At 38.9% G+C, this 24,848-nt stretch overlaps 1 protein-coding gene across 1 annotated transcript in view; it reads left to right on the top strand.

Annotated features, from left to right (window-relative positions):
• MACO1 (macoilin 1) overlaps nt 1-23,245 on the top strand; it is a 30,499-nt gene extending 7,254 nt beyond the window's left edge. Inside the window, exons 2-11 of the mRNA XM_027705907.1 lie at nt 1,701-1,842; nt 2,677-2,803; nt 5,009-5,132; nt 7,253-7,431; nt 7,910-8,408; nt 16,340-16,498; nt 17,561-17,743; nt 18,491-18,611; nt 20,052-20,226; nt 21,238-23,245. Of these exons, the coding sequence (XP_027561708.1) occupies nt 1,701-1,842; nt 2,677-2,803; nt 5,009-5,132; nt 7,253-7,431; nt 7,910-8,408; nt 16,340-16,498; nt 17,561-17,743; nt 18,491-18,611; nt 20,052-20,226; nt 21,238-21,440 (1,912 nt within the window). The 3' untranslated portion in view covers nt 21,441-23,245. The remainder of the gene's footprint in view (nt 1-1,700; nt 1,843-2,676; nt 2,804-5,008; nt 5,133-7,252; nt 7,432-7,909; nt 8,409-16,339; nt 16,499-17,560; nt 17,744-18,490; nt 18,612-20,051; nt 20,227-21,237) is intronic.
• The last annotated feature ends 1,603 nt before the right edge of the window (nt 23,246-24,848 follow it).

Here is a 24,848-nt window from a genome sequence, read left to right on the forward strand (position 1 = left end):
AGCTGCACATGCACAGTTCCCCACCCTGCTCAGTGTGAACAGGGTGGTGACTCTGTACCCAAATGTCTGTCACCTTTAATGTCAAAGTATTCTCTGAATGCAGCTGCTTTTTATAGATTTCTGTTGAAGATCTGAACTTTAGATAAACAGAGAACAGCAGCATGTGCAGGCTTTATCTACCAGGACTTGACCATTTAAGGTTTCTTTGGTGGGTTTTGGTTGGTTGGGTTTTGTTGTGGGTTCCTTCACTGGGTTTGAAGGGTTTTTTTAATACTTCTGCTGTAGTTTCATTCTTCTCAAAGAGCAATTTTTAACTAAGTGGCTGGGAATGGTTCCATAAAAACTGAAAAAAGCAGCACCTTAACTTTTCCAAGTGTGTGTGTCATTAATTTTGTTTCCATTAAATTAAAGTGCTTCCTGTAGCCTCTTGCTTTGTTTTTTCAGTGCCATTAAGCTGATAAGGGTCACTCTCAGGCACATGCAATTAATCTTTGATTCCCAAGAAATCAAAGTGTTCTCCCAGTCGTGGGATCTGGAACCTGACCTTGTGTGACAAGTAACATGAGTGATAATTGCACGAGGAGTTCAGTTGTTTCTGAACCTCTGCTGGTCCCCAACACTCTCCATGGAAGTTTTCTATTTTCTATCTTATCCAAAGCTCTGAACAACTTCCTAAAAAAGCCCCATGTCCATGAACAGTGCAGAAACTTGACCCTACCTGGCACTGTAAGTGCAAACCCTTGGCAGCTTATCAGTGAACATTCCAGGGCAAAGTTCTCCTGGTGTTGTTGGCAGAAGAAGTTACTGAAAGGAAAAACTGCAAAACAAAAATGTATTTTTAAGCCCCCATTTCTGTTATAACCCAGTAGAGTGCAGTGAGGTATTGGGCAGCTGGAGTGACATACTGGATCTCTGGGTTTTGGGGAAAAAGGGGTTTTTGCTTCTTCTTTTTTAGAAGAATGGATTGGGCTGATCCCTCAAGTGTTAGTTGGGTATGAGCTCAGAATATTTTTGAGCTCTGTAGCCATCAATGGTTCAAAATGCAGGACTAAGGATTTGGGAATGTGGCTTTGAAATAACTTTAAAAAAATAGAAGTTAGACTGTCTGGTCTCAAGTCTCAGTTTTTCTTTCGTTATTTGTTTTTTAATGGATCCATTGACATTGATACAGACGTTTTCAAACATAACACTGACAACTCAGTATCAAAACAGGCTTCCTAATGGCTGTAGTTATAGGCTTAAAATATATCTCAATTTATTGGTGTTAAATGTGGAAAAGGAGTGAACATCTGCAGTCTGGTGAGGAGAGGGAACACAGACATTTCTGAGCTCCCAACTGCAAGAAGGGAAACATTTCAGCTGATCCCACACCTGTTGGTGAGGCTTCACTTTGTGAAAATGCTCTGGAAAGCTAAAGGGAGATTGTTGCTGGATGTCTTGTAAGAGCAGTGAACCTTCTGTTTATTTGCTGCTTGAAGAAGAAATGCAGTTAAATATTCAACTTCATTAGACCAGGCCTGATTTTAACGTCATAATAAACCCACTTATTTTATAAAATCGGTTTGGATGAAATTTCCCTTCTTTTATAATGGGCTTTATTCCTGAAGAACATGTAATTTAAAAAAAAAATTAAAAATGAAAGTAAGCTTCACTATTGGAAATACTGACCTGAAATTACCTTTTTCTTTTTTTCCCTCCAGTACTTTCCTGTACCTGAAGTTCCTGGTGGTGTGGGCACTTGTGCTGTTGGCAGATTTTGTCCTGGAGTTCAGATTTGAGTATCTGTGGCCATTCTGGCTCTTCATCAGGAGTGTTTACGATTCCTTCAGATACCAGGGTTTGGTGAGTATAACACAAAAGTCCCTTTGAAGGGAAATCTCCAAGGTTTGAGGGAATATTTCTTGTTATACCAGTGGCTTAATGGCACTGATGATCCTCTTCACGAGATTTTCAAGTGACTGGGTGCCCTGGGCTCAGGTCTCTTCTCTCTGACTGCATATTTGATCTGTGTCAAGTGCAAGTGAAATATTTATCAAATTTTCACCATAGAAAAATATAGTTTAAATTCCTAAGTTGGGTTTGAATTAGTGAGATATATACATCTATAACCCTATATATATATATACACACAGACATAAAAAATATAGCCCTCTCTCTCTCTCTTAAACCCTATATATATATATATATATACCCTATATATATATATTAAAAACCACATATACATATAACCCTAGATAGCAGGGTTTTCTTTAAAATAAAATAGAAACTTGCCAGTCTAAATATTTACTGCTTTTTCAGAGAGTAAATGGCCCTGATAGTGGGTTGGGTGGGTGGTTTCTTTTCTAGGAGGAGAATATACCTGTGATTCTACTATAGATCAACAGTGGGAATTAAAGTGTTTGAACAAAATAAGAAGGGATAAATTCAACTGTTTGGAGACTTGTTGGAAGAATGGATGGGCACAAATTTGTACCTGTTCTCTCTTAATTTGTGCCTATTCTCTCTTAATTGCTCAAATTTCTACTTTCCTTGGCCAAACTGCTCCGTTTTTTTCCTTGATTATAAACAGCACCAGTGTTTCTTTGTTGAAATCATTGTTTCACTGTCAATAAACTGGTTATTTTTCCTGGAATAAACCAAACTACTCTTCTTTCCCCCACCCCTCCTTTCTTTTAGGCCTTCTCAGTATTTTTTGTTTGTGTAGCATTCACATCAAATATAATCTGTCTGCTCTTCATACCAATCCAGTGGCTGTTTTTTGCTGCCAGCACCTATGTTTGGGTACAGTATGTCTGGCACACAGGTAGGTCACTGCTCTTTATTTACAACTTCCTGATTCAAAGGCATTCTCACAGCTTTTAGTAACACCACGTTTATTTTAATGCAGTTTTGTTGTTGTTAAAAGTGTTCTTTTGATACACATCTGGGTGCATTTTAAATAATCAGTAACTGAAGGGGTATAAACAGGAATTCCAGAGCAGTTAAATACTTTCCTGACTTCAAAATTCTCCTGCAGCAATTCAGTAAATACAGAGCACAGTGTTATGTTCTTCCTACTAGTCAATTAGTGTGCTATTTAGTTATTAATATTAAAATATTAGTTGTTTTAGTGGTCATAGTTTAAATTTTTATTAGCCAAATCTTTGTGTCAGCTGGATTTAGTTTCTGAGAAAAAGGCTGGTGATACCAGTGCCTGCCCTGACAGTTTGAGACAAATATGGAGAATTCTTCTCCCCCTCTGCTGCCCTTTTTTAACTTAATTGTTTGGGTTTGTTTTAATAAATCCTTGGGTTTGGATGAAGCAATTGAACTGGGGGGAGATGGTTTAGTTTGCAAGAGCACTATTGTACGGACTACATGTATATCTTGCCCTAAATAAAAAAAATTTAGGAATAAAACTCGATTTTTTTTTAATTTGTTTATTTAGAGGTAGCTTTTCACTACCCAAATTCTTGGGATTTGAGGCTTTTGTGGTGTTTCCTGTTAGACTTGCCATGAGACCCCAGGAGTTTGCAGGGTAGTGTGGATCATTTCTCAGTCAGCTTTCTGACAACTTAGTCATTTCTAATAATGGCACTGTGGGAGCTAATGGAAGATCCTGTGAACCAGTTGTTGCCCAATTTCAAATACGTGGAGAATCTGGAGTTATTTTTAGAATTGTATTAATGTGTTAAAGCGTTATCTGAAGTTGTTGAGGGTTGATGCTCAGAAACCCTAAAGGGAAAACCAGATGGGCCAGATTTAACTATAGCTATTGAGATTGTTTAATATGTTAATTCAGGACAGTGTTAGGAATTATTCTTTTTAAATGCTCGTTTAAGTCGATAGGAACTTGCTCTTTTTAAGTTACCATCTTTTTAGGTGGAATCTTTAAGGTCCCTTCCAACCCAAACCGTTCCATGGTTCTGGGTGCACGTTGCTGAAACGTTGAGTCCCTTTAAGCTGACAATTTGTCCCACAGATTTTTCATTGAGTCCCTTTAAGCTGACAATTTGTCCCACAGGTTTTTCATTTCTGATGGTTTCAGGGCCTCAAATTAACACTATTTCAGTTTCAAATTTGAGACCTGTTTGCAAACCAACACACAGTATGTTGATGTCACAACGTAATCAAGAACTTGGTTTATTTACAAGAGCCTGGAGTGACAATATTGGGAAGGAGGGGTGAGGAGGCCCTGGCACAGGTTGCCCAGAGAAGCTGTGGCTGCCCCTGGATCCCTGGAAGTGTCCAAGGCCAGGTTGGACCGGGCTTGGAGCATCCTGGGCTAGTGGAAGGTGTCCCTGCCCATAGCAGGGGGGTGGAACTGGGTGATCTTTAACTTCCCTCCCAACCCAAACCATTCTGTGATTATTTTCATGAAGCTCATAACTGGTGTTGATTTGTGGAAATCTGCAGCCCCAGTGGCATTTTCCACTGGCCAAGAGCTTTAAGAGCTTGGTTTTGCTTTACTGCTCTTTTACATTCTCCCCACCAGTGCTGGAGGGATAAGTGACTCCAGTGTCCCAAGTGTTCCCTGACGGAGAGTTTGGAGTTGCAGAGTGTTCTCTGCATGACTGTATATGGAGTAACCAGTGCTGGGCTTACTCACTGTTTTCTCAGCTGATTTGCTCACTGCTGCTACTCACATATACCCAACTTGGAGTGAGAAAGTAGTCCAAGCTCCCCACTTCTGACTCAAAGATCATAAGCTGTACCATTACCTCATCTTGTGCAGTTTCTTCCACTTGTGTTCCTTGTGCCAACCTATTTCATTAGCTGTGCATCTGTTATTTTTCACTGGGGCCTTATAAAAGTAATAAAGCAAGATAAGGAGTGAAAAGTTTACATTGGTGTAAAATAGAGATGGCCTAGATACTTTATTCTGAAGGAGAAACCTCTTAAAGTTCCCTATATATCTGTCTGAAAATTTCCCTTGACTTTTGGAATGTTTCAAAAACAACTTTAAAATATTTGCTGATTATAATATGTTACTAAAATGTTTCTCTCTCGTTTTTTTTTCTCTCAATAGAGAGGGGGGTGTGCTTACCAACAGTATCACTGTGGATACTTTTTGTTTATATTGAAGCAGCCATTAGATTTAAAGATTTAAAAAATTTCCATGTAGACCTCTGTCGTCCATTTGCAGCACACTGGTAAGTGGGGTCTTTTTTCTCCTTTTCTTATTAACCTTTATTTCAGCAGGAAAATTAATCCTCAGGGCTTTTTATTTTGGTTCAGGGTTTGGCTGTTCAGTTCTCCCCTTGCACAACTGTCATTAAATATTCCATGAGAAATGTATGTAAATGTGAACCCAGGGTAACCCTTCTGAGCATGCAGTGTTTGTGAGCTGTAGGGAATTTGGAGCATGGATATTCCAAGCATTTCTTGAAAATTCTTGCAACCACTTTACAAAGTTTGTGTTCACATAGTGAATACATGATAAAAGTTACAAAAGAAATAGGTTTCCCTGATAATTTATGAAATTGTTATGGAAATCTTCTTTCTCTGTGACAAAGCACTCTTCTTTTTCCCTGAGAAAGGTTCTCATGAGTGTCTGATTTAATAATGCACCAGAAGCTGTGAATAAGCTTCATGTTGGAAAATCATGACAGAAAATAAAACAGAAAAAAACCCAAACACAATTTATTACAACTCTTCTTTGAAAGTGAGAAGAGTGATTTCAGGACAAAGCCTTAACTGCAGAGTATCCATCTCTGGAAGAAATGCACTTTTATTCCACAGTTTTTGGTGTAGTATGCACTGATCTACATTTAAAATGTCTCCTGTTTTTCCTGGAATCCTTTGGTCCAGTTCCCTGTGATACTCCTCTCATAAATTAGACATCTGCCATTTTAATTTATATTGTCTACATTGTGCAACAGATCCCTTAAACACCAATTGCATTCTGTAATAGGTTACAAAAGCACTTTGGGAGCTGTGAAGGAAGGTCTTTCTGCTGGTGAATTGGATGCAAACATTTGAGCTTGTCATCAGAGTTTGGGAGCTGCAGCCACAGCTGGTTTTACACAGCATTACAAAAGAGGCATTGGCAGAGATAATGTCAGATGCAGATGCAAATGATTCTGGCAGCTCACTTAGAAATGCAATTTGCACAGGGCTGTGACTGAGAAGATTTTAATGGTTAAGAGTCATCTGGTTAATAGCCTTCTGTATCTGAGTTTTCCCATGATTTAGGACACCTTCAGTGTTTAAAACACGACTGTGCTTTGGTAAAACTCTTGTCAGACGTGTATTTATTTTTATTTCTTTATGTTTGCTCCTTGATGGAGCACCTCTGGTAATAGATACAGGGCATGATTTGTTAGCATTCTGTGTTGGTGCAGTTGTCACAAGCTAATAAGAACACTTAAATTCTCTGTGATGAAGCTGATATGCAAAAATACCATTCCAAAGTTCTGTCGTTCCCATCAACAAACAGAACAACCAGGCCTGGCTGGAAGTGAAATTCTTCATGTCTTACCTGTCAGGGAGAGAAGTGGAAGAACTAAGTTTAGAGATTAGGTGGTTTTTGCCTCCAGCTTCAAGGTCAGTCTCCTAAATGAGGAATCTCCAAAGACCGTTTCTTGCCCACAGAAGATGTTTTTGTCTCTGTGGTCCCCTTTAGCTGTGCCAGGGGTGGCTGGTGACAGCCTTGGTCCCCCCAGGAGTGTTGTAGCCCCAAAGCTCTGTGTTCCAGCAGCTTCTCCAGCTCGTTTCTCAGAAAGAGTCACAGGGCCTCTTGCAGAGGAGGTGTTTTGGAGAACATTGTTGTGTCTCAGCTTGGAAGAGCAGTGGAAAAGGGATCTGCTCTTACCTTCTGTGTGTGAAAGGATGGGGCTGAGTTTTCCTTTCCCCATTCTGGATGAATGTTGTCAAGGTATCTCCCAGTTTAATGTCTTGCACATTACACAGCCCTTTAGGAACAAAACCTGGGATCTTCTGCTGTATTCGCTGTTATTTCCTTAAAAGATGTGTAATTCCAGTCTGGTGCTGGTCTCAAAGCTGTCTTTGCTATGCCTGGTGCAATTGCATTGTTGTAATCCTTTAATCTATGCTACAGTTAATTGCTGTCTGTAATGAACTGTCATTTTATCTTGATAAAGAGCTGCCAACATTTTTGAGCTGCAGCTTTATTGTAATACCTCAGAAACCATTTTACGTATCATTGTCTGTGAAAAGTTGTAATCCAGATGTATCCACAGCTACATCACTTACTAATTTGCTACTGTGGTTAACAGTTTGAGTAATAATTGGTTTGTTGTTTTTTTTTCAGTATTGGCTACCCTGTTGTGACTTTGGGCTTTGGCTTTAAAAGTTACGTCAGCTACAAAATGCGTTTAAGAAAACAGAAAGAAGTGCAGAAGGAGAACGAGTTCTACATGCAGCTCCTGCAGCAAGCACTGCCCCCAGAGCAGCAGATGCTGCAAAGGCAAGAGAGGGAGGCAGAGGAAGGCAAGTTACACTTCTTACTTAATGTGTTTTCTATTTTCTGCTCTTGAAAGAAAAGACAAACACCAAACGTGCTAAGGAAGAGCTGCTTCAGCCCGTGTTGTTTTGCTGCAAGTGCAGTGAACTTAGAAAAGAGCCAAAAATAAAATAGCTTTGGCAGTGGTTAATATGACAGGAGAAGTGAATTATGTCCCCTCTGCTTAGTTCTTTATTAGCAACTGCATTAATCTGGTCAGGCAGTGTTCTATGAAGCACTAATATTTATTATTAAACCCCTTGGTTACTGTTTCCTGCCTGTAACGAAGAAAAGAAAAGTCTTAAAATACCATGTGACTTCAAATTTTCTTTCCTAGATAGTCCCCAGTAATTATTGTTTTCTGCAGAAATGACTGACATGTACATAATGATTTTTCTTTCTGTGTCACAGTATTGATTGATTTAATGAACTAAGTGGTTTTTTTTTCTCACTTTGGTGTTGCAGCAGCCAAAGGATTATCCGATATGGATTCCTCAATACTTCTGCAGCACAATGGAGGCATTCCAGCCAATAAAAAAATATCTGCAACGTTGCCAGAGCTAGAATATAGAGAAAAAGGGAAAGAAAAGGACAAGGATGCGAAGAAACACAACCTTGGAATAAATAACAATATTTTGCAACCTGTAGACTCTAAAATACAAGAAATTGAATATATGGAAAACCATATCAATAGTAAAAGATTAAATAATGATCTTGTAGGAAGTACAGAAAACCTCTTAAAAGAGGACTCATGCACTGCCTCGTCCAAAAATTACAAAAATGTCAGTGGAGTTGTGAACTCCTCACCTCGCAGTCACAGTGCAACCAATGGGAGCATCCCCTCCTCATCCACTAAAAATGAGAAAAAACAGAAATGTGCCAGCAAGAGCCCGAGCACACATAAGGACTTAATGGAAAATTGTATTCCTAATAACCAGCTAAGCAAACCAGATGCACTGGTAAGGTAAGTGTGATCTGAGCATTGTGTTGTGCCTGTTTTATCCTCCCTGCGTTTCAGTACATCAGATTTTTTAATTTTGGGGGTTTTTTCTTTGCCTTAGAAAAATGTAATTTATGATCTCACAGAACAGAATTGTTTAGTGATGGATCAAGATCTCTGGAAGCTTTTGGGCCTTTTGGGTTCTCCTGATTTTTTGTTTGATATGCAGCCTTGAGCAAACTGCTTCCTTTCTCCCTCAGAATAGGATGCTCACCTACCTCACAGGGGTGTTGTGGGGCACAAGAAATAGCTCTGATTTGTTGATAGAAGACATGAGAGAAATATGGAAAATCATCTGTTCTTAACAACTCTTCCATGGAGTGACCTTTAACTCTCTAGAGAATTCAGTGGGGTTTGATGGTGCCTGAGCAGGTGTTTTGTCTTAGTTTTTTGTTTTGTTTTTCCTCTGAAATTGTTTTAACCTTCAGTTCACAAGTAGGGAGGCAAAGAATCAGTCACGGGGTAACTCCTTACGGTGCTGAGTTCAGGCTCTTGCTGCCTTGTTGCTTTAGGAACGGGTCACAGGGATTTAATTTAGCTGCCTTGTAAACTGTAAACGTGGAAAAAGTCACATCTTTACATCTGCTCCTCTGAAGTTGAAAGAAAAGATGAATTTATGAGGTGCAGCTCAGTATTTGCAGCATATCCTGAGACATATGGTGTTGTCATATGTTACCAGAACAGTGCTGGTAAGAAAGAGGTGGGGTGTGACTGTTCACAATGGGATGGAGAGATGTCTAGAGCAAAACTGTTGCACAATTATGCACTTTGCCACCATTTTCCACCTGGCTTATGCCTCTCTTATGCCTTTCAAATACTCTTTGGCCAACAAATCCTTGGTGCCCAACCTAATTGGCAGATCCAGGTTTGTTTTCCCTGCAGGTACCTTTTGCTAATTGGACTTTTGACTCTGGTCTGTCCCTGAGGATTTGTGCTATGGGAATACAATCACTGCAGTGAAAATATTCTCCTTTGATAATCCCACTGCCACTGATTGACATATCAGTGCCAATTAAATATCCAGACTAATTTGATACCTAATGTCTGTAGAGAAACTTGTGTGCAGCAAATAAGAAACCAGCTAATCTGTGAATCAAATTCAGCCAAGATTAGTGGGATGCAGATGGCTCTGCCTTCAGCAAAGCTGCACCTAAATACCCATGTGCAGGACTGCTGGGTTTGTGTGTTCCCATTTTTCAGCTGGGCATCTCTGTACTCTTTATATGGCTTGTTTGCTCACTGAAGAAGAGAACAGGTCAGTTCAGTTTGCTGCAGCTCAAAATATCATTCCTAAGCCTTGAGAAAAGAGAAGGGAAGGGCTTTATGGAATGACCTGCCAGACTAAGAATTTTGTCCCATGTAGCTGTGACAAGGAAGGAGATGTAAACCTTGTATGTTTAAAATTTAAATTACACATTGAAATCTTTATATGCTCCAACATGAGCTTAGGTGGTCACTAATTGTCCAAAGTGGGTTTTCTAATGCAGAAGTGAGTATACAATGAACTAGATGGTCCTTATAGAGAATTCCAGCTCCTGTAGCTCACTGGGTAAGGACAGAGTACACAATTGCCTTTGTACAGCTTAGCCTTACCCTGAAAGTGAATTAAACTACTTCAGTCTTTTGTTTGTCAAGTGTTTTTATGGGATGTGTGGGTGTGATGTGGCTGTTGTGCTACAAATTCGTGTCCCTGCTTATTGTACCCTGATTTCCCTGAGCAGGCAAGCCAGGAGCACTGGGAACAGCAGCATCCTGTGCTCCCAGTTTGTTACAAACAAGGGTGACTGAAAGCATTCATGAAATCTTGTTTCTATTCAGATTGAGCACGCAGCTCCTACACCAATGGAGCTATAAACTCTAACTGGCAAATTGGATGGGATGGAATGCACTTAAATTTAAAAATTCATGGTTGTTTTTCTTTTAACCCTGTCAATTATCCTGTCCCTGGAGTGTGAGGCATTTGTTCATCATCTTTTCCACTTCCAGTAGTATTACTCATTCCTGTTATTGAACTTTTAGGCTGCATCAGTTCTGTACCCTGAAAAGGGCTGAGTGAAGTCCTGCATTTGTGTCCGACTTTCAGATCAGATCTGCTCAGCTTCCAAATAAAGATGCTTTTTATAACCTCGTGTCCAGCAGACTCGCAGCAGGATGTCAAAGCCAAGCTGCTTTCCTTTTGTGTTCACAAATGATTTCCCTGAGCTGACTAACCAGTATTAAATGTAAAATATGCCTTATGGCTGCTGGGCAATTGGGAATAACAGGGCTGCAGACAGTAAAAAATGGGACTATTGAGAACAAGAGTCTTGCAGGGTTGTTAACTTTTAAATACTTGATGTGACATTTATATATGAAAGGGTGCTGCTAATTAAGTTTTATATATATTTGTATATACAATATTACTCTTCCTTGAAGCTGAGTTTTTATTTTTGTTCTGTCTGGTAGGTGGTTGGTGCCTGAGTGTTTTGTTTTCTGGAGAGGGTATTTCAGTGAATATTATGTTGTGTTACTGTCATTTTGATAGGGATTCAAGAGGCTCTGTCCCTGCTGATCAGCCTTGGCAGTAATCTCAGGGGTTTTGCTGTTCCTACAGCTGAAATGAATATCTCCTTCTGAGGGCTGCTGAAATCTGCTGTTTGTTTGTCAGGCACTTAATAATTGAATCTCTGGGATCTGAGCTGCTTGTTTCCCAGCACTGTGGTAATTGGGCTGATGGAGGGATCCATTTGCTCTCCAGTGCATGGATAAACTTGGTACCCCTTTGCATTACTGTTGTTTGTCAGCAGGTACAGAACAAGTTCACTTTTTTCACCGTTTCACTGTAATTTCTGAGGTGAAACAGGTTTTATTCATGGTTTAGGGGCTCAGTGTATGGAACAAGCCCGAGCTGGAATTGCTGCAGAGTTTATATTTTTATGTGTTGCTTATTACACAGCAATAATCATGACCTGCCTCTGCCTTTTTACACCCTGAAAAAAACACACAAAAACCTGGCAGTGCAGCTTGGCAGAAGTGTCTGTATCCATAGAGGTCTTGCCTTTGGCACATGAGGTGATGAAACAAGCTGTCTTATGTACTAATTATTCTCAGAGATAACAATGACATCTTCTGGCAGTTGGACCAAGAAAGGGATTTGTGAAGCAAGAGCTGGTCTGCCACATCTTATTTTGCTGTGCTAAAATTTTTTCTTACCTGCAGAGACAGGCTTTGAAGGTTTTAATGTAAATGTATGGCCATTTGATGGTAATTATTGTACATTTTCATGGCATTGTTGGTGGCCAAGGCGTGATGCTGCTTCTTCCTCATCCCCCCCTGCCTGAAATGGCATTAATGTACCAGAAGGCTTCCTGCTGTCAGCTGCAGTGGGATGATGGTCAGGGTTTCCTGCAATAGGGTGGGGGTGAAGGCAAGTACAGAATAGAGAAATAAAAGAACTGAGGATGTAAATTAGAAATCTGGGAGACAATCCTTCTTCCAGACCATTTTCAAAGCCACTGTCAACACAGTTGCTTGGACTGTTCCGAGGCAGAATAACCTTTTGAAATGCCAGCTGCTTAGATCAATGCTGTGCAGGAGAAAAATAAGTCTCTTGGCTTTCTCTCTGTGGATTACTGTCTTCTTTGGTAATGAAAAATGCTCTGAGGAGCTGCAAGTACCAGCGTGTTGGTTACAGCAGAACCTCAGTGCTGCAGGATCACACTGGCCACTTCAAAGGAGCAGGTTCACTGCAGGGGATGCTTGTGCCAGAACAGAACAAAGGGGAAAATGGGGCTTTGGAAAAGCATCCGAGTGCCTCCTGGGTCTTTTAAAATTTTAATTTTGATATCAATTGTGTTTAATTCCTGTACCATCGCCAGGTGATTGTGGGATGGAGTTAACTGGATGAGTAAACTGAGCAACAGGGGTGTGTTATTCTCCAGACATCAATACTTGGGAGCATTAAGCTGAATTGAGTTGTCTTTAAGTTGATCCATCAATCTTCCCTGAAGCATTTGGAAAAATACTCAGTCTCGGAGGTGATTCCTGATTAATTCTCTTCATCAGTGAGATTAGGAATGGTATGAGGTAGTGCTGAGAGAAGAAAATGGATAAATCTGCATTTAGAGTAATGACAAACTGAAGGAATGGACCTTGACTGTATAAACATCATAATTTGCAACCAGACCCTCATTTTAAAAACAGTTCTGTGTCAGAATGACTTGTGGTGTGTGCAGCAATGGAGAGAAGCATCTTCTAGAACTCAGATTTTCTTTACTCCCCCCTCCTTTGTAAATAACCTTTCCCAATAAGCCTGAAAATAAGAGGCTTAAGCAGAAAATGAAATCATAGTAAGAATAACAGCAATTTGAAAAATGCTGCTTTATGGGGTCATTTATCATTGTAACAGCAGTACAGACTATTCCAGAGGGGAGGAGAGAAAACTCCATGCACTGGTCTGTGCTGGCAGCAGTGAAACTTTCTTTTATGGCATTGTATTGGTTTACCTTGATGATGTGCTTTTATTTTAGAAAGAGTGTTTTTAACGTCCTAGAATGAGAAATGGCCTCTCCTAATGGTGGGTGGCCTGAAAGACAATGAAAGTAGTCCATGTGATTTTGAGGGGAAACTAAATTCATGTCTTTTTTAATGAAGTTGTATCTCTATCTAATTGTGGCAGGGCTGGGAGAGAAACCATGTAGGAAACATTTGGTCCCTGCATTATGATGGATTATTATCTTCCTCACTCATTTTAGGTAGTGAGGAGCATTCATTTGCTCTATAATTTGCAGAAAACGTCTGCTCTGGTATTTAAAGCTGTAGCAAAACCTACAGCATAATGAGAAGAAGTAATTAAAACCTGCTAAAATCTTTTTTTAAAGCTTTCTTCTAAGCAAGGCTATCGATAGATCAATTTTCAGTGGGTTTGTCTGGCATTGACTTGAAAAATATTTGTTTTCTCTGTATTAATTAATTCTCTTCTGCCCCTTCTGAGTGATGCCTCCTGAATGTGCAACCCCTCCCCGAGCTTGAGCCTCACAAATTTAATATCCACGGCTCTGGTTGGTCACTGGTGCTTGTGCTGAGTGAGAAGGAAAGCTGTGGCTCTGTGGCCTCATCCATTTCCCCCTGGTTTGGAAAGTTGGCCTCCTGTCTGCTCACACTTGAATGTACTCCATGGATCCTGCAGGTTTCTTCCAGCACAGTCTGGAGCAGCCCCATGAGCACTCAGGTGCAGGAATGCCACCAACCAGATGGCTTCAGAAGCTTGAACTAATGTCAATACTCTGTTGCCAAAAATACAAATTCAGCTTGTCCTGTGCCAGCACCTCTGATTTATTCAGGCTTTATCTGATCAGGGCTTCTTTTCCTGGAATACTAAATACCCAAAATAAATCCTGGTATATCTTATTTGAGCGAGTTTGACATAGTCTGAGCCATAGGGAAAAGGCTGTTTACAGCTGTCTTATTTTCAGTTATCACTTTATTGTAGACATGTATATTGAAATTATGTACAGGTACTTGTCAGTGTAAAGTGGGATTTATGTCCTTTCCTTTGCGTTGTCCTACCAACCATTTTTTTCACCTATTAATGAAAACCTGTATTAAAACCAATCAGCTCACAGTCTGTGAGTGGTTCTTACATCTTCTTTAATTACTACTCTCTTTAATTAAAAAGTTTGCTCTTTCTAAAACACTGAGCCACCGCTTACTGGAAGATGAAGTTGAACTCTCATAGCTTTGCCCAACCACTGTCCAGCCTCACACCCTGAACAGGATGACAACACACACCTAATAACACCTACAGCATCTCCTGGTGGGGTTCCATTTTTGGGTTGTGTGGCTGAAGGAATATTTGGTTGGGTTTGCAAATTCTTTTCTTTCAACAACACAGTACGAGGTGTTGGAATTATTTTTGGACTCGCATTTGAAATGTGTATTTGCTGTGTACTGTTACTATTTGCCTACAAGTATAAGTTGATTTTTATTTTTTTTTTCTTTTGAAGGGTACATTTGACCATGGTTTGTACTACACTAAAAGGAGTTGGTCTTACCAGGAGGGCAATTCAAGTCTAACTAAAAAGCCAGCTCAGTGCAGCAAGTGGGCTGTGAGCATTTGAGTTATCTGAGTGTGTTATAGCCCAGCCACACTCCTTTACAGGCTGTTCCTTGCTGTTAATTTACCTCTTTGGTGCAGTTTTAGCCTATTACAGACATACTTTTATGAATTTCCATAACTTTGATGATTCCACACTTAACCTCTTGATTCATTGGCACAGGATGTTCTCGTGCCTCGTGCTGTTCCATCTCTCAGTAGCCTTTTAGGCTGAGATTTTCCTGCAGTGAAGCCCAAAAGTGTTTCCTGAGGAAGGCAAAAAGCTATAATCATTTATCTGTACTGCTCAGTGTCAATAAGGCCAGTTCTTTTTGGCTTTTGTGAATATTCTCCTCAAGTGTTAATGTTCAACTGCCACTAATTCTGTGGAGTCCTGGGAAATAAAACCATCTCTGTCTTCTTTATGAACATTTAAAAACTTTCAAATCAATAACTGACGGAGCAAATGAGGGTTGTGTGAGAATGGCTGAGGTGTATTTGCTTTAAATAAGTACATAACACAGTTTAAAAAAAGGCTGATTAGTCACCTGTGATGTGTTTTTATTCTAAAAATCAATAACCTTATTTTGAAAATGTGGGAGGAAATTAAAGTGAGCTGAGTGCCTCTCTTCTGAATCGTGTGTTTTATTTAACCAGTTTTTGTTGGAAACACTTTAATTAATAAGATTACATGAATCTTCAAGAACTTTCTAAAGCTACAATTCAAGTGGATAGCAGATGGTCTCTGTTCAGGAGCAATTAAAACTAAATTTACTGACTCCTGAACTGTGGATGACTTACCACGTTCTCATTATTCAACATTCACATCATGTGCTACAAGAAAATACCAACATGTTTAGGTGAGAATTCAGCAGTATGGCCCAGAGCTCAGCTCTAGCTAACAAATTAAACTCAGAATTTGTGGAGAAAAGTAAAAATTTGTCCATAAGTGGATCTGTCCTCGATTAGATCTTCTCAGACCTAAGAGAAAATTATAATTCCATAGGATTTGTTTTACAACTTGGCAGTGCCTGCAGGAAACCGAATTGCTGTGGGAGGTTCTGAGGTGTGTGTATACATGGAGCTATATATATGTGTGGTTATATAAAACGTGATTTTTTAGCGAGGGTGCACATCATTTCTGAGAGCTGATTGTTTGAAGTCTGGAGGTTTGGGGGGGGGGCTGGCAGATGGTGTGAAGTTTACGTAACGCACCCGAACCTTTGGGCGAGCGAAGATAAAGTTGAAATTGTCTTTTTTAAAAATCTTGTCTTTTTTAAAAATCTTGTCTTTTTAAAAAATCTCGTCTTTTTAAAAAATCTCGTCTTTTTTAAAAATCTCGTCTCTTGTAAAAATCTTGTCTCTTGTAAAATCTTGTCTTTTTTAAAAAATCTTGTCTTTTTAAAAAATCTTGTCTTTTTTAAAAATCTCATCTTTTTTAAAAATCTCATCTTTTTTAAAAATCTCGTCTTTTTTAAAAATCTTGTCTTTTTTAAAAATCTCGTCTCTTTTAAAAATCTTCTCTTGTAAAATCTTGTCTTTTTTAAAAATCTCGTCTCTTTTAAAAATCTCGTCTCTTTTAAAAATCTCGTCTCTTTTAAAAATCTCGTCTCTTTTAAAAATCTCGTCTCTTTTAAAAATCTCGTCTCTTTTAAAAATCTCGTCTTTTTAAAAAATCTTGTCTTTTTAAAAAATCTTGTCTTTTTAAAAAATCTTGTCTTTTTAAAAAATCTCGTCTTTTTAAAAAATCTCGTCTTTTTAAAAAATCTTGTCTCTTTTAAAAAATCTTGTCTCTTTTAAAAATCTTGCCTTTCTTTCTTAGGTTGGAACAAGACATCAAGAAGCTAAAGGCTGACCTGCAGGCCAGCAGGCAGATCGAGCAGGAGCTGCGCAGTCAGATCAGTTCCCTGACCAACACAGAGCGGGGGATCCGCTCCGAAATGGGGCAGCTCCGGCAGGAGAACGAGCTGCTGCAGAACAAGTACGTGTGGCACTGCTGGGGAGGGAGCTGGGAGGGCTGGGAGAAGAGAAATAATTCATTATAATAATAATAATAACAATAACAACAGCAAGAATAATGACCGAGGTCTGAAAAAGGGGAAGAAATTATAATAGTCATTATACTTATTATTATCATCATTATTATCCTCATAACCACAGTAACCATAAATAAATACTTATAAATATTACTAAAACAAATAACATTTATAAACAAATTAATAATAAATATTGCATATAAGCATTAATTAAACATCAATAAATATTTTAATGAATATTTATTAATAAATATTAATAAAACAAATGCAAATGTTATTAATATTAATAATCACAATATAGTAATTTATATATTTTAATAGAATACAGTAATTTATATTTTATTATATTTATATTTAATATTTATATCATCTTCATTACATCTATTTATATATTAGATATTGTATACTCATCATATATTCATTAAATATTTAAATATTTCTATTTGTCTATTTAATATTTATATTTAATATTTATATCATCTTCATTACATCTATATATTAGATATTGTATACCCATCATATATTCATTAAATATTTGAATATTTCTATTTGTCTATTTAATATTTATATTTAATATTTATATAATCTTCATTACATCTATTTATATATTAGATATTGTATACCCATCATATATTCATTAAATATTTGAATATTTCTATTTGTCTATTTAATATTTATATTTAATTATTTGGCTATTATCGTTATTTATATTGTTTATATTTAACAATTACATATTGTATATGTTTATATTATATAATATATAATTATTGTATTCTATATTGTCAATATTTATATTTGTATATTCAGTATTTATATTTGTGTATTCAATATTTATATTCGTGTATTTAATGTTTATATTTAATTACTATTTAGCTGTTGTTATTATTATTTGCCAAATTCCAGGCAAATCTTGCCTGCAAATCCACCAAGACTCATTTGGGACCATTGACCAATTCATTTGTAGTAAATAAAATCTCCCATTGAATCCCACCACTGTTCCCTTCCAGATTGCACAACGCTGTACAAATGAAACAAAAAGACAAACAAATGATCAGCCAGTTGGAGAAGAAACTAAAGGCAGAGCAGGAGGCAAGAACCTTTGTAGAAAAGCAATTAATGGAAGAGAAGAAGAGGAAGAAGTTGGAAGAAGCAACTGCTGCACGAGCTGTGGCCTTTGCTGCTGCCACGAGGTGCTTTGTGCTTTGGGGAGGCCTTTTTCATTCCTGTGTACATAAAGGAGTAGTTTATTTGATTCTTTTCTTAAAAAAAAAAAAGGCTTTATTTGTATTAAGGCAGAGGGAGGACTGGGAAATCTCTGAGCCTTGGTGCCTACATATATTACATTTGCCCATGTAATATGAATTACACGGTGAAAAAGCTCCAAGGAGCATATTTAGAACATAATGCTCTGAATTATCTGCTGTACCTTGACTGTGCTGACAGAGATGTTGTACCTGCTTGGGTCGGTCTGCTTTGAGAAAAGGAACATCTCCTTCCACGTGGGGACTGTGAATCAAGGATTTGTGCAATGGCATTGGCCAAAATACCAAGTTTAGATCCCACATTGTGGAATGTTCCTGCTCTGGCCCAGTGGCTGCCAGTGCTTAGCACTGGGATTTTCAGTAGTCACACAGCTGTAGAGATGGGAGCACAGCACAAGTGTGGGTGACTTTAATCTGCAGTGCTCCAAATGTCTAAAAAGAATTATTTCTTCTTTTCTATTCTCCATATTTCATAAATATTCCAAATTTCCTGATACTTGGTGTATAACTCTCTCCATTGCTGCCATGAGGGGAAACCATTTTGCTGCAAAGAAGAAAGTCAGCTTCCTCTTTTTATCCTTCAAGTTTTACATTAATTTTCGTGGTATAAACAGCTGAGGAATGATAGTCTTATTCTTATTTCATCTTCTCCTCTTTTCCTGTGTTTTTCTGCAGGGGAGAGTGCACTGAAACTCTACGGAATCGTATCCGGGAGCTGGAGACAGAGTGCAAGAAGTTAACAATTGACATAAAGCTGAAAGAAGATCAGATACGAGAGCTAGAAATGAAAGTTCAGGTAATGACAAAGCGCCAGGGGCTCAGATCAGCATCACAAGGAGAGCTTTCAGCCCTCCAAAATCCAAGGATCTACATAAGTGGCAATCACCACCTTCAGTAACTGTGCTGTTCAGATGTTTGTCTGGCATGTCTTGCACCAGGGTTTATCAGACAGTGGGTATGAGGAAGGTTAATTGTCTCAGCTCCACACCATTCAATTGGTTAAATTACAATTTTCCTCCCCAAACCCACTGGTCTGTGTAGACTGAGGATATAAACCCCTCAACAGCATTTTTTTACCTGATGCAAGGAGCTCACTGCCAGTCTCTGTCATTATATATTCACAAACTTACTTATACAAATCTGTTTAATTCACGTGATTTATATAATTCACCATTTTATTTATACATCATTATGTAATTCACAAAGGTTGCTTACTCAGTCTGAACACTAGCCAGGCTTTTTTTAGGGGGGAAAAAGTGCTTCAATATTGAGAATACTTTGTGGCAGACATGTAGCAGAGACAGTGTCTGGCATGTTGGAGTGTGAGAGCTCAAATGTGTGAGTTGGAGTTGACCTTATTGCTTTCAAATGTCTGTTCCTAAAGATGTCCTTGGACTGTCAACTGACAATTTGCATGAATATGTATTTTTAATGTCTCTCCAAAATCCACCTGGTGTTATTGTGAACTTGTTTCCAAACAACATATGCAGCCTTGTTGTTCCTGTGTTTACCAAACCCTTGAAAACAAGGGTGGTTTATCCATGGAGAGGACAAGCGTGGCTTTCAAACAATTAAAACCAGTTATAATTAAGCTTTTAAATCTTATTAGCACCTTCAAACTGTTAGAGAAGCTTTTTGTTGCAGGCATTAGTATTTTCCCCTTTGCATTATTGTTTCCTCATTTAAAAGCATAGAACATTTCTGTGTATAGTAGAGTCACCATCCCTGGAAGTGTTCAAAACCCACGTGGATGTGGCACTTGGGGACATGTTTTCATGGTGAACGTGGTGGTGCTGGGTTGGCAGTTGGACTGGATGTTATTAAATGTCTTTTCCAGCCTTTCTGAGTCTGTGATTCCAACCAGTTTGCTTGTGGGAAGCGTTTCCACATCCCACATCCCTTGGCTGAGAGGGCTGTGTGGCAGGCTCAGCTGGCACTTGGAAGTGATTTTTTTGGGGTTTTGGGTGGAGGGTCTTCCTCTGACTGATGGAGGGCTGAGGAACAGAGCAACTGGTGCTCACTGCACTGTAATTATGCCTGGTTCATTATGGCTTTAATCACTTGTTTGATGGCCACGTGTAATTACTGGAGGTAATATCACAGTGTCCTTAATTAACCAGCATTTTAATTTTACACTATTAATACCAGGCCCAGTGTGGGGAAGGCAGAAAGGCTTCTCAGCCTATCCTGTGTGTAAAGGGAGCCAGGATAACATTTGTCCTGATTATTCCTGCAGGAGCTGCGGAAGTACAAGGAAAACGAGAAGGACACGGAGGTGTTAATGTCAGCACTTTCAGCCATGCAGGATAAAACACAGCACTTAGAGAACAGCCTGAGTGCAGAGACCAGGATCAAGCTGGATCTGTTCTCTGCATTAGGAGATGCAAAAAGGCAGCTTGAGATTGCCCAAGGTAACGACGGAGGGTTCATTCCAATCATGGAAATGTTTCCGGGTGGGTGGGATGTGGCCCCCACTGAGCATTTCAGCTTCCACAGTTCTGTGGGGGTGAGCCTGAGCCACCTGACCTCCTTCCCCCCAGCCATCAAACTGACAACAAACGTCAAGATGGGTGTTTTGAGTTAATTTATGATTGTTTTCTACATTTTTATAAACCATTACATAAAGCTGGAGGTCTTTTAAAGAGCTAGAAGAGCTTTTAAGAGCTAAAATAATAGTTGCCATCTATTAAGTTGTTGTCTTTGAATCCTAATAATAATATTTTATGACTCGTGAAGTACATAAAACCTAAATTGGAGGGGGGAATAACCTGTTTTAAACGTGGTGATGCCACCAGGGGGAGCAGGAAACCAGCATAAAACCCTGCCCAGCCCAGCCTTGGTGCAGCTGGGCAAACCTTGGAGCAAAATTAAATAACCTTTTGATTTAACACCCGTTTAATTTCCCTGTAGAAGTTTGTTTGATTGCAGGAAAATTTGATTAGAGTGAGAAATTGTTTTGTTTCATTTCACTGCTGTTATTCTTTCCCTGGTTTCATAAATTGCTGCAGCGATGCTGTGAGCGTGCACACAAAAGGGGGTTTAGAAAAATGATGGGAATTGGACAGTTTTGAAAATAAATAACACATTCAATAAGCAAATACTCGTGCTTTTGTGAGGATTTTGGAAAAATGTGAATGGAAAAGTGCAGAAAATTGTCGAGGCATAGAAATAATCTTTGGATACGGTGCAGCTGCGAATCCAAACAATGTGAGATTATAATGGCAGAGCTGTGTTTAGTTATGTTGGGGGGTAATTAGGGATAATTAAACACAACTCCTCAACACAACCAGGAGTTACACAGGTTGTGCTTTGACTGATGCCACGATAAAGAACTTCACCAGCTCAACCACTGAACACTTTTGGGGTGTGTGGGGGGGTGAAAAACGCCACCGGTTCTAAGTGATGTTATTTGCTGTTTTCAGGGCAAATCATTCAAAAAGATCAGGAAATCAAGGACCTAAAACAGAAGATTGCAGAAGTTATGGCAGTAATGCCCAGCATAACATACACTGCAGCCACCAGCACTCTGAGTCCTGTTTCCCCACATTACTCTTCCAAATTTGTGGAGACCAGCCCTTCTGGACTCGATCCCAATGCCTCTGTTTATCAGCCCTTGAAGAAATGAATGCCAATTTTTCTTTTTGCCCAGTAATTTTTTTTGTCATGCTGAAGGCATCACACAGGAGTGTCTCTTGCAGTCAAGATGAAATTGTATTGTGTGAGACTGTATTTGTTGTCATTTAAAACAGGATAAAAAGAACATCTGGATTGACTAGAACTGCCCATCAGTTTTTCTTGTAAATTTTTAGAAAACCTCACAGAACTTTGCAATTTATTTTCCTTGGCCAATGCATTAAAAACAATTCTTGGTTTTCAAGTAGCCAATTTTGCCTTTTTATGTACTCTTGCATGGTTTCCTCTTGAAAAAAATACAGGGCTTTGCTTGATTTTGAACCCTTTCTTCCTTTTTTTTTTTTTTGGTTTAATAATCAAAAATGAATTTGCAGATTCGTTCAGAAATAGTGAGGAAAACAAAAATCTTTAGTTCTTACAGCGAAAGGGTTAAATAATCTAACAAAGCTTTGATTTATAGATGTATTAAATGCAAATACGTGATGTTGCAGAAGATAATTTGATTTACCCCCCTCAAAGGACCAAACAAATTTCAGGGGCGTTGTTTAAGGGGAAGAATAAGAGAATAGATGATGATGTGACGGTGGTTGTTGTGTGAAATATTTATATTCCCATTGGTGTTTTTAGTCATTGAGAATTGCTAACAGTCTTGTTCACAGTGCCTTGGGAAAAGACATTTCAAGAGGAAACTTGATAGTTTAAACTATTTTTTCCCCCTTCACTGTCATCTATCTTATATATCAAGCTCATTACAGAGTCTACTGCAAATTGTACATGGTAATTTGGATGTTCATTATAAACCAGGGTTACATCTTCTGTTTATTTTGATATAAACTCAGCAGTGTTCTGTAACTTGCCTTGATTATTCTGCATCGTGGAAGGCACAATATTAATCCAGAAGCGTTAACGTGAAGGTGGAGCTGTGCAATGTACTGTATACAAGAGACTGTAAAGCTGGCTAATAAAACCTGCAGTTCTGGGGTTTTTTTTTTATTTTATTCAACTGTGATTTACACTTTATATCACCTTGTGTTTGACAGTTTAAAAGGAGCTGAATGTTTTTCAGCTGTCGTGCCAAGGAGTTGTTGTTTTGGTTTTTGGGTATTTTTTGTTGTTTTGGTTTTTTTTCCTGGTGAGTTTTGAAGGAAACTCATAAATTGCACAAAGGTTTTAAGTTAAAAAATGTATATTATACGTTGATAGAAAGTGTTTGCACTGGCAACTTCTGAAGTGTTTCAGAGCTTTGGAGGGTGGGGGGGGATTGGAGGGGTGGGAAGCCAAATTGTGTGGGGAAACCAGCAGAAAAACAAACCCAACATTAGGATTTTGCAAACATGCAGTGGACTCTGGAAGGACAAAGTTCTTCTGAAAAGAAAATATTTTAATTTTTTTTTTTAAATTATGGTGTTAATTGGCATGTTGCCTCATGGGGGAAAACAAAACAAAAAAAAAAGAAGTAGGACAAGCAAGTCAATAGAAGTATTAAAGTTACATCCTTTTAATCACAGATAATTCCTTTGGGATACAATTTCTAGCTTTAGCCAGGTGTGCATGTTGCTGTCATTTGCATTTTTGAATCATCTTGTGTAATTGTCACCATGAAAGTGTTACTCAGAAATGTCATAGGTTTTTTCATCTTTGTGCAAAACATGAAATATTGTCACTGACTTTTTGTGTTGAGGTTCCCCCCATTTTGCTGCCCACTTGGGCACAGTTTTCGTTCAATACTTGGTCTTGGCTGCATTCTTTTTTTTCTGTGGGGTTTACAAAGAATAAACATTTTCTTGCAGATAAAAAGAGATAATTTTATTTTTTTTTTTTACCTTTTTAACTGACCTGATTTAGAAGTATAAAGAACAGGTTTTGTTTAAAGAGCACCCTGTTATTCCAGGTAAGTCTCTTCTGCAACAGAGCTTCAGTAAAACAGAAGGAAGAACAGATGTTTTCTGTGTTCATGTATAAACTTAGCAAGTTCCCCTGTCCGTGGGCTCTAAAAAAAGAGGAGAAACAGGTAAATTTGAATTTCTTGAGGATTGCAGAAGTCTGTAAGCTCAGCCTTTTTCTTTCCAGCCATTCTTCCTGCAAAAGCAAGGCCAAGATGGACAGTTCAGAGGTTTGAGCATTGTCCTTGCCTAGATAAAAAGAGAAAGCAACTATTCCCTTGTTTTCAGTGTTTCTGTCCAATTCTCTGAGCAGCCACAGCTCCTGTTGTAAAATGTTTCATGGGGAATCTGATTTTGGGGTGGATGAGCTGGGTTTTCCCTCTTTGCTCTGGCTCCTGACATGGGTGTTGTCAGGCTGCATTAAACCTCCAGGTAAAATTTTTCAGGTACCAAGAAATTCCGACCTCAACCATCCCCTGATCCTGCTGCAGGCACTGCCTGAACCTCCCAGTCCCCTGAGGACTCTTTATTATTTTATTACTGTGACACACAGAGACCATTTCCCAATCAAAATCCATTATATGGATGAGTTTACAATTGGAACAGATCCCGTTGTAACCCCCAGGACCCTCCTCAGCTCAGATGGAAACGTTCCTCCAGGAAAGGTGGAAGGATTTGCAGGCACCAGGCTGCTCTGAGGACAAGTGGAAGGAGATAATTCAAGCATCAAATCCTATAGCAGCCCACCCCTGGGTGTTTAAATATTGAAATGCCTGAAATGGAAAATATCTTAATGACTCATCATGAATTGTAGTTGCAGGATGAATGGATGGGGAATTTAAGCACATAACAGAAGGGTCACCCAGCACATTTTGGGTTTTTTCAATTGTTTTTTACAGTCAGTTTTGAGATGTTGCTGAGGAATTAATGCTCTGGAGAGATCTGCCTAAATAAAACTTAACTATTCCAGAAGTTTTTCCAGAAGCAAAGGGAATGGAAGGGCAGGACTTGTGTGTGATGGCTTTGGGTACCTCTGGGTTTATCCTCACTAAAAGGTCTAAGTAGAGCGGAAAGCAGTGTGTAATTTTAATATTTAACAAAAAAGCTCCTTTTACTCATAGAATTCCTTCTATAACTGTGCCAAGATGAACCGGCTCCTCTTCCTTAGCCTGTTTCATGGTGGTGGGGAAGGGAAGGCTTAAAAGCATGGCTTGAACTCAGTCTGCCTCCAACAAATAACCCAGAAAGGAAAAAAATCCCTGCTTGGACTGGAATGTCCTCTGGAAATGGAGCTGGAGATCCCATCCCACCTTCAGAGCAGGAGAGCAGGGAACTCCCACCTCCTCCAAGGCCCTGTTCCCTCTGAAGTGCTCAAGCAGAACAAACTTGTGGTTTGGTTTTGCTCTTTCTTTCCAAACTGTTCAATCAGATTTGGAAGTTGTTCCTTGCCCCCACGTTGCCTTGAGCGCTCTGGAATTACACACTGGAGGAACTGGCTTCAAGGCAGTTTCTTAGGC

This window comes from Neopelma chrysocephalum, unplaced genomic scaffold, assembly GCF_003984885.1.
Source record: "Neopelma chrysocephalum unplaced genomic scaffold, ASM398488v2 Primary Assembly neopelma1_361, whole genome shotgun sequence".
NCBI lineage: Eukaryota > Metazoa > Chordata > Aves > Passeriformes > Pipridae > Neopelma > Neopelma chrysocephalum.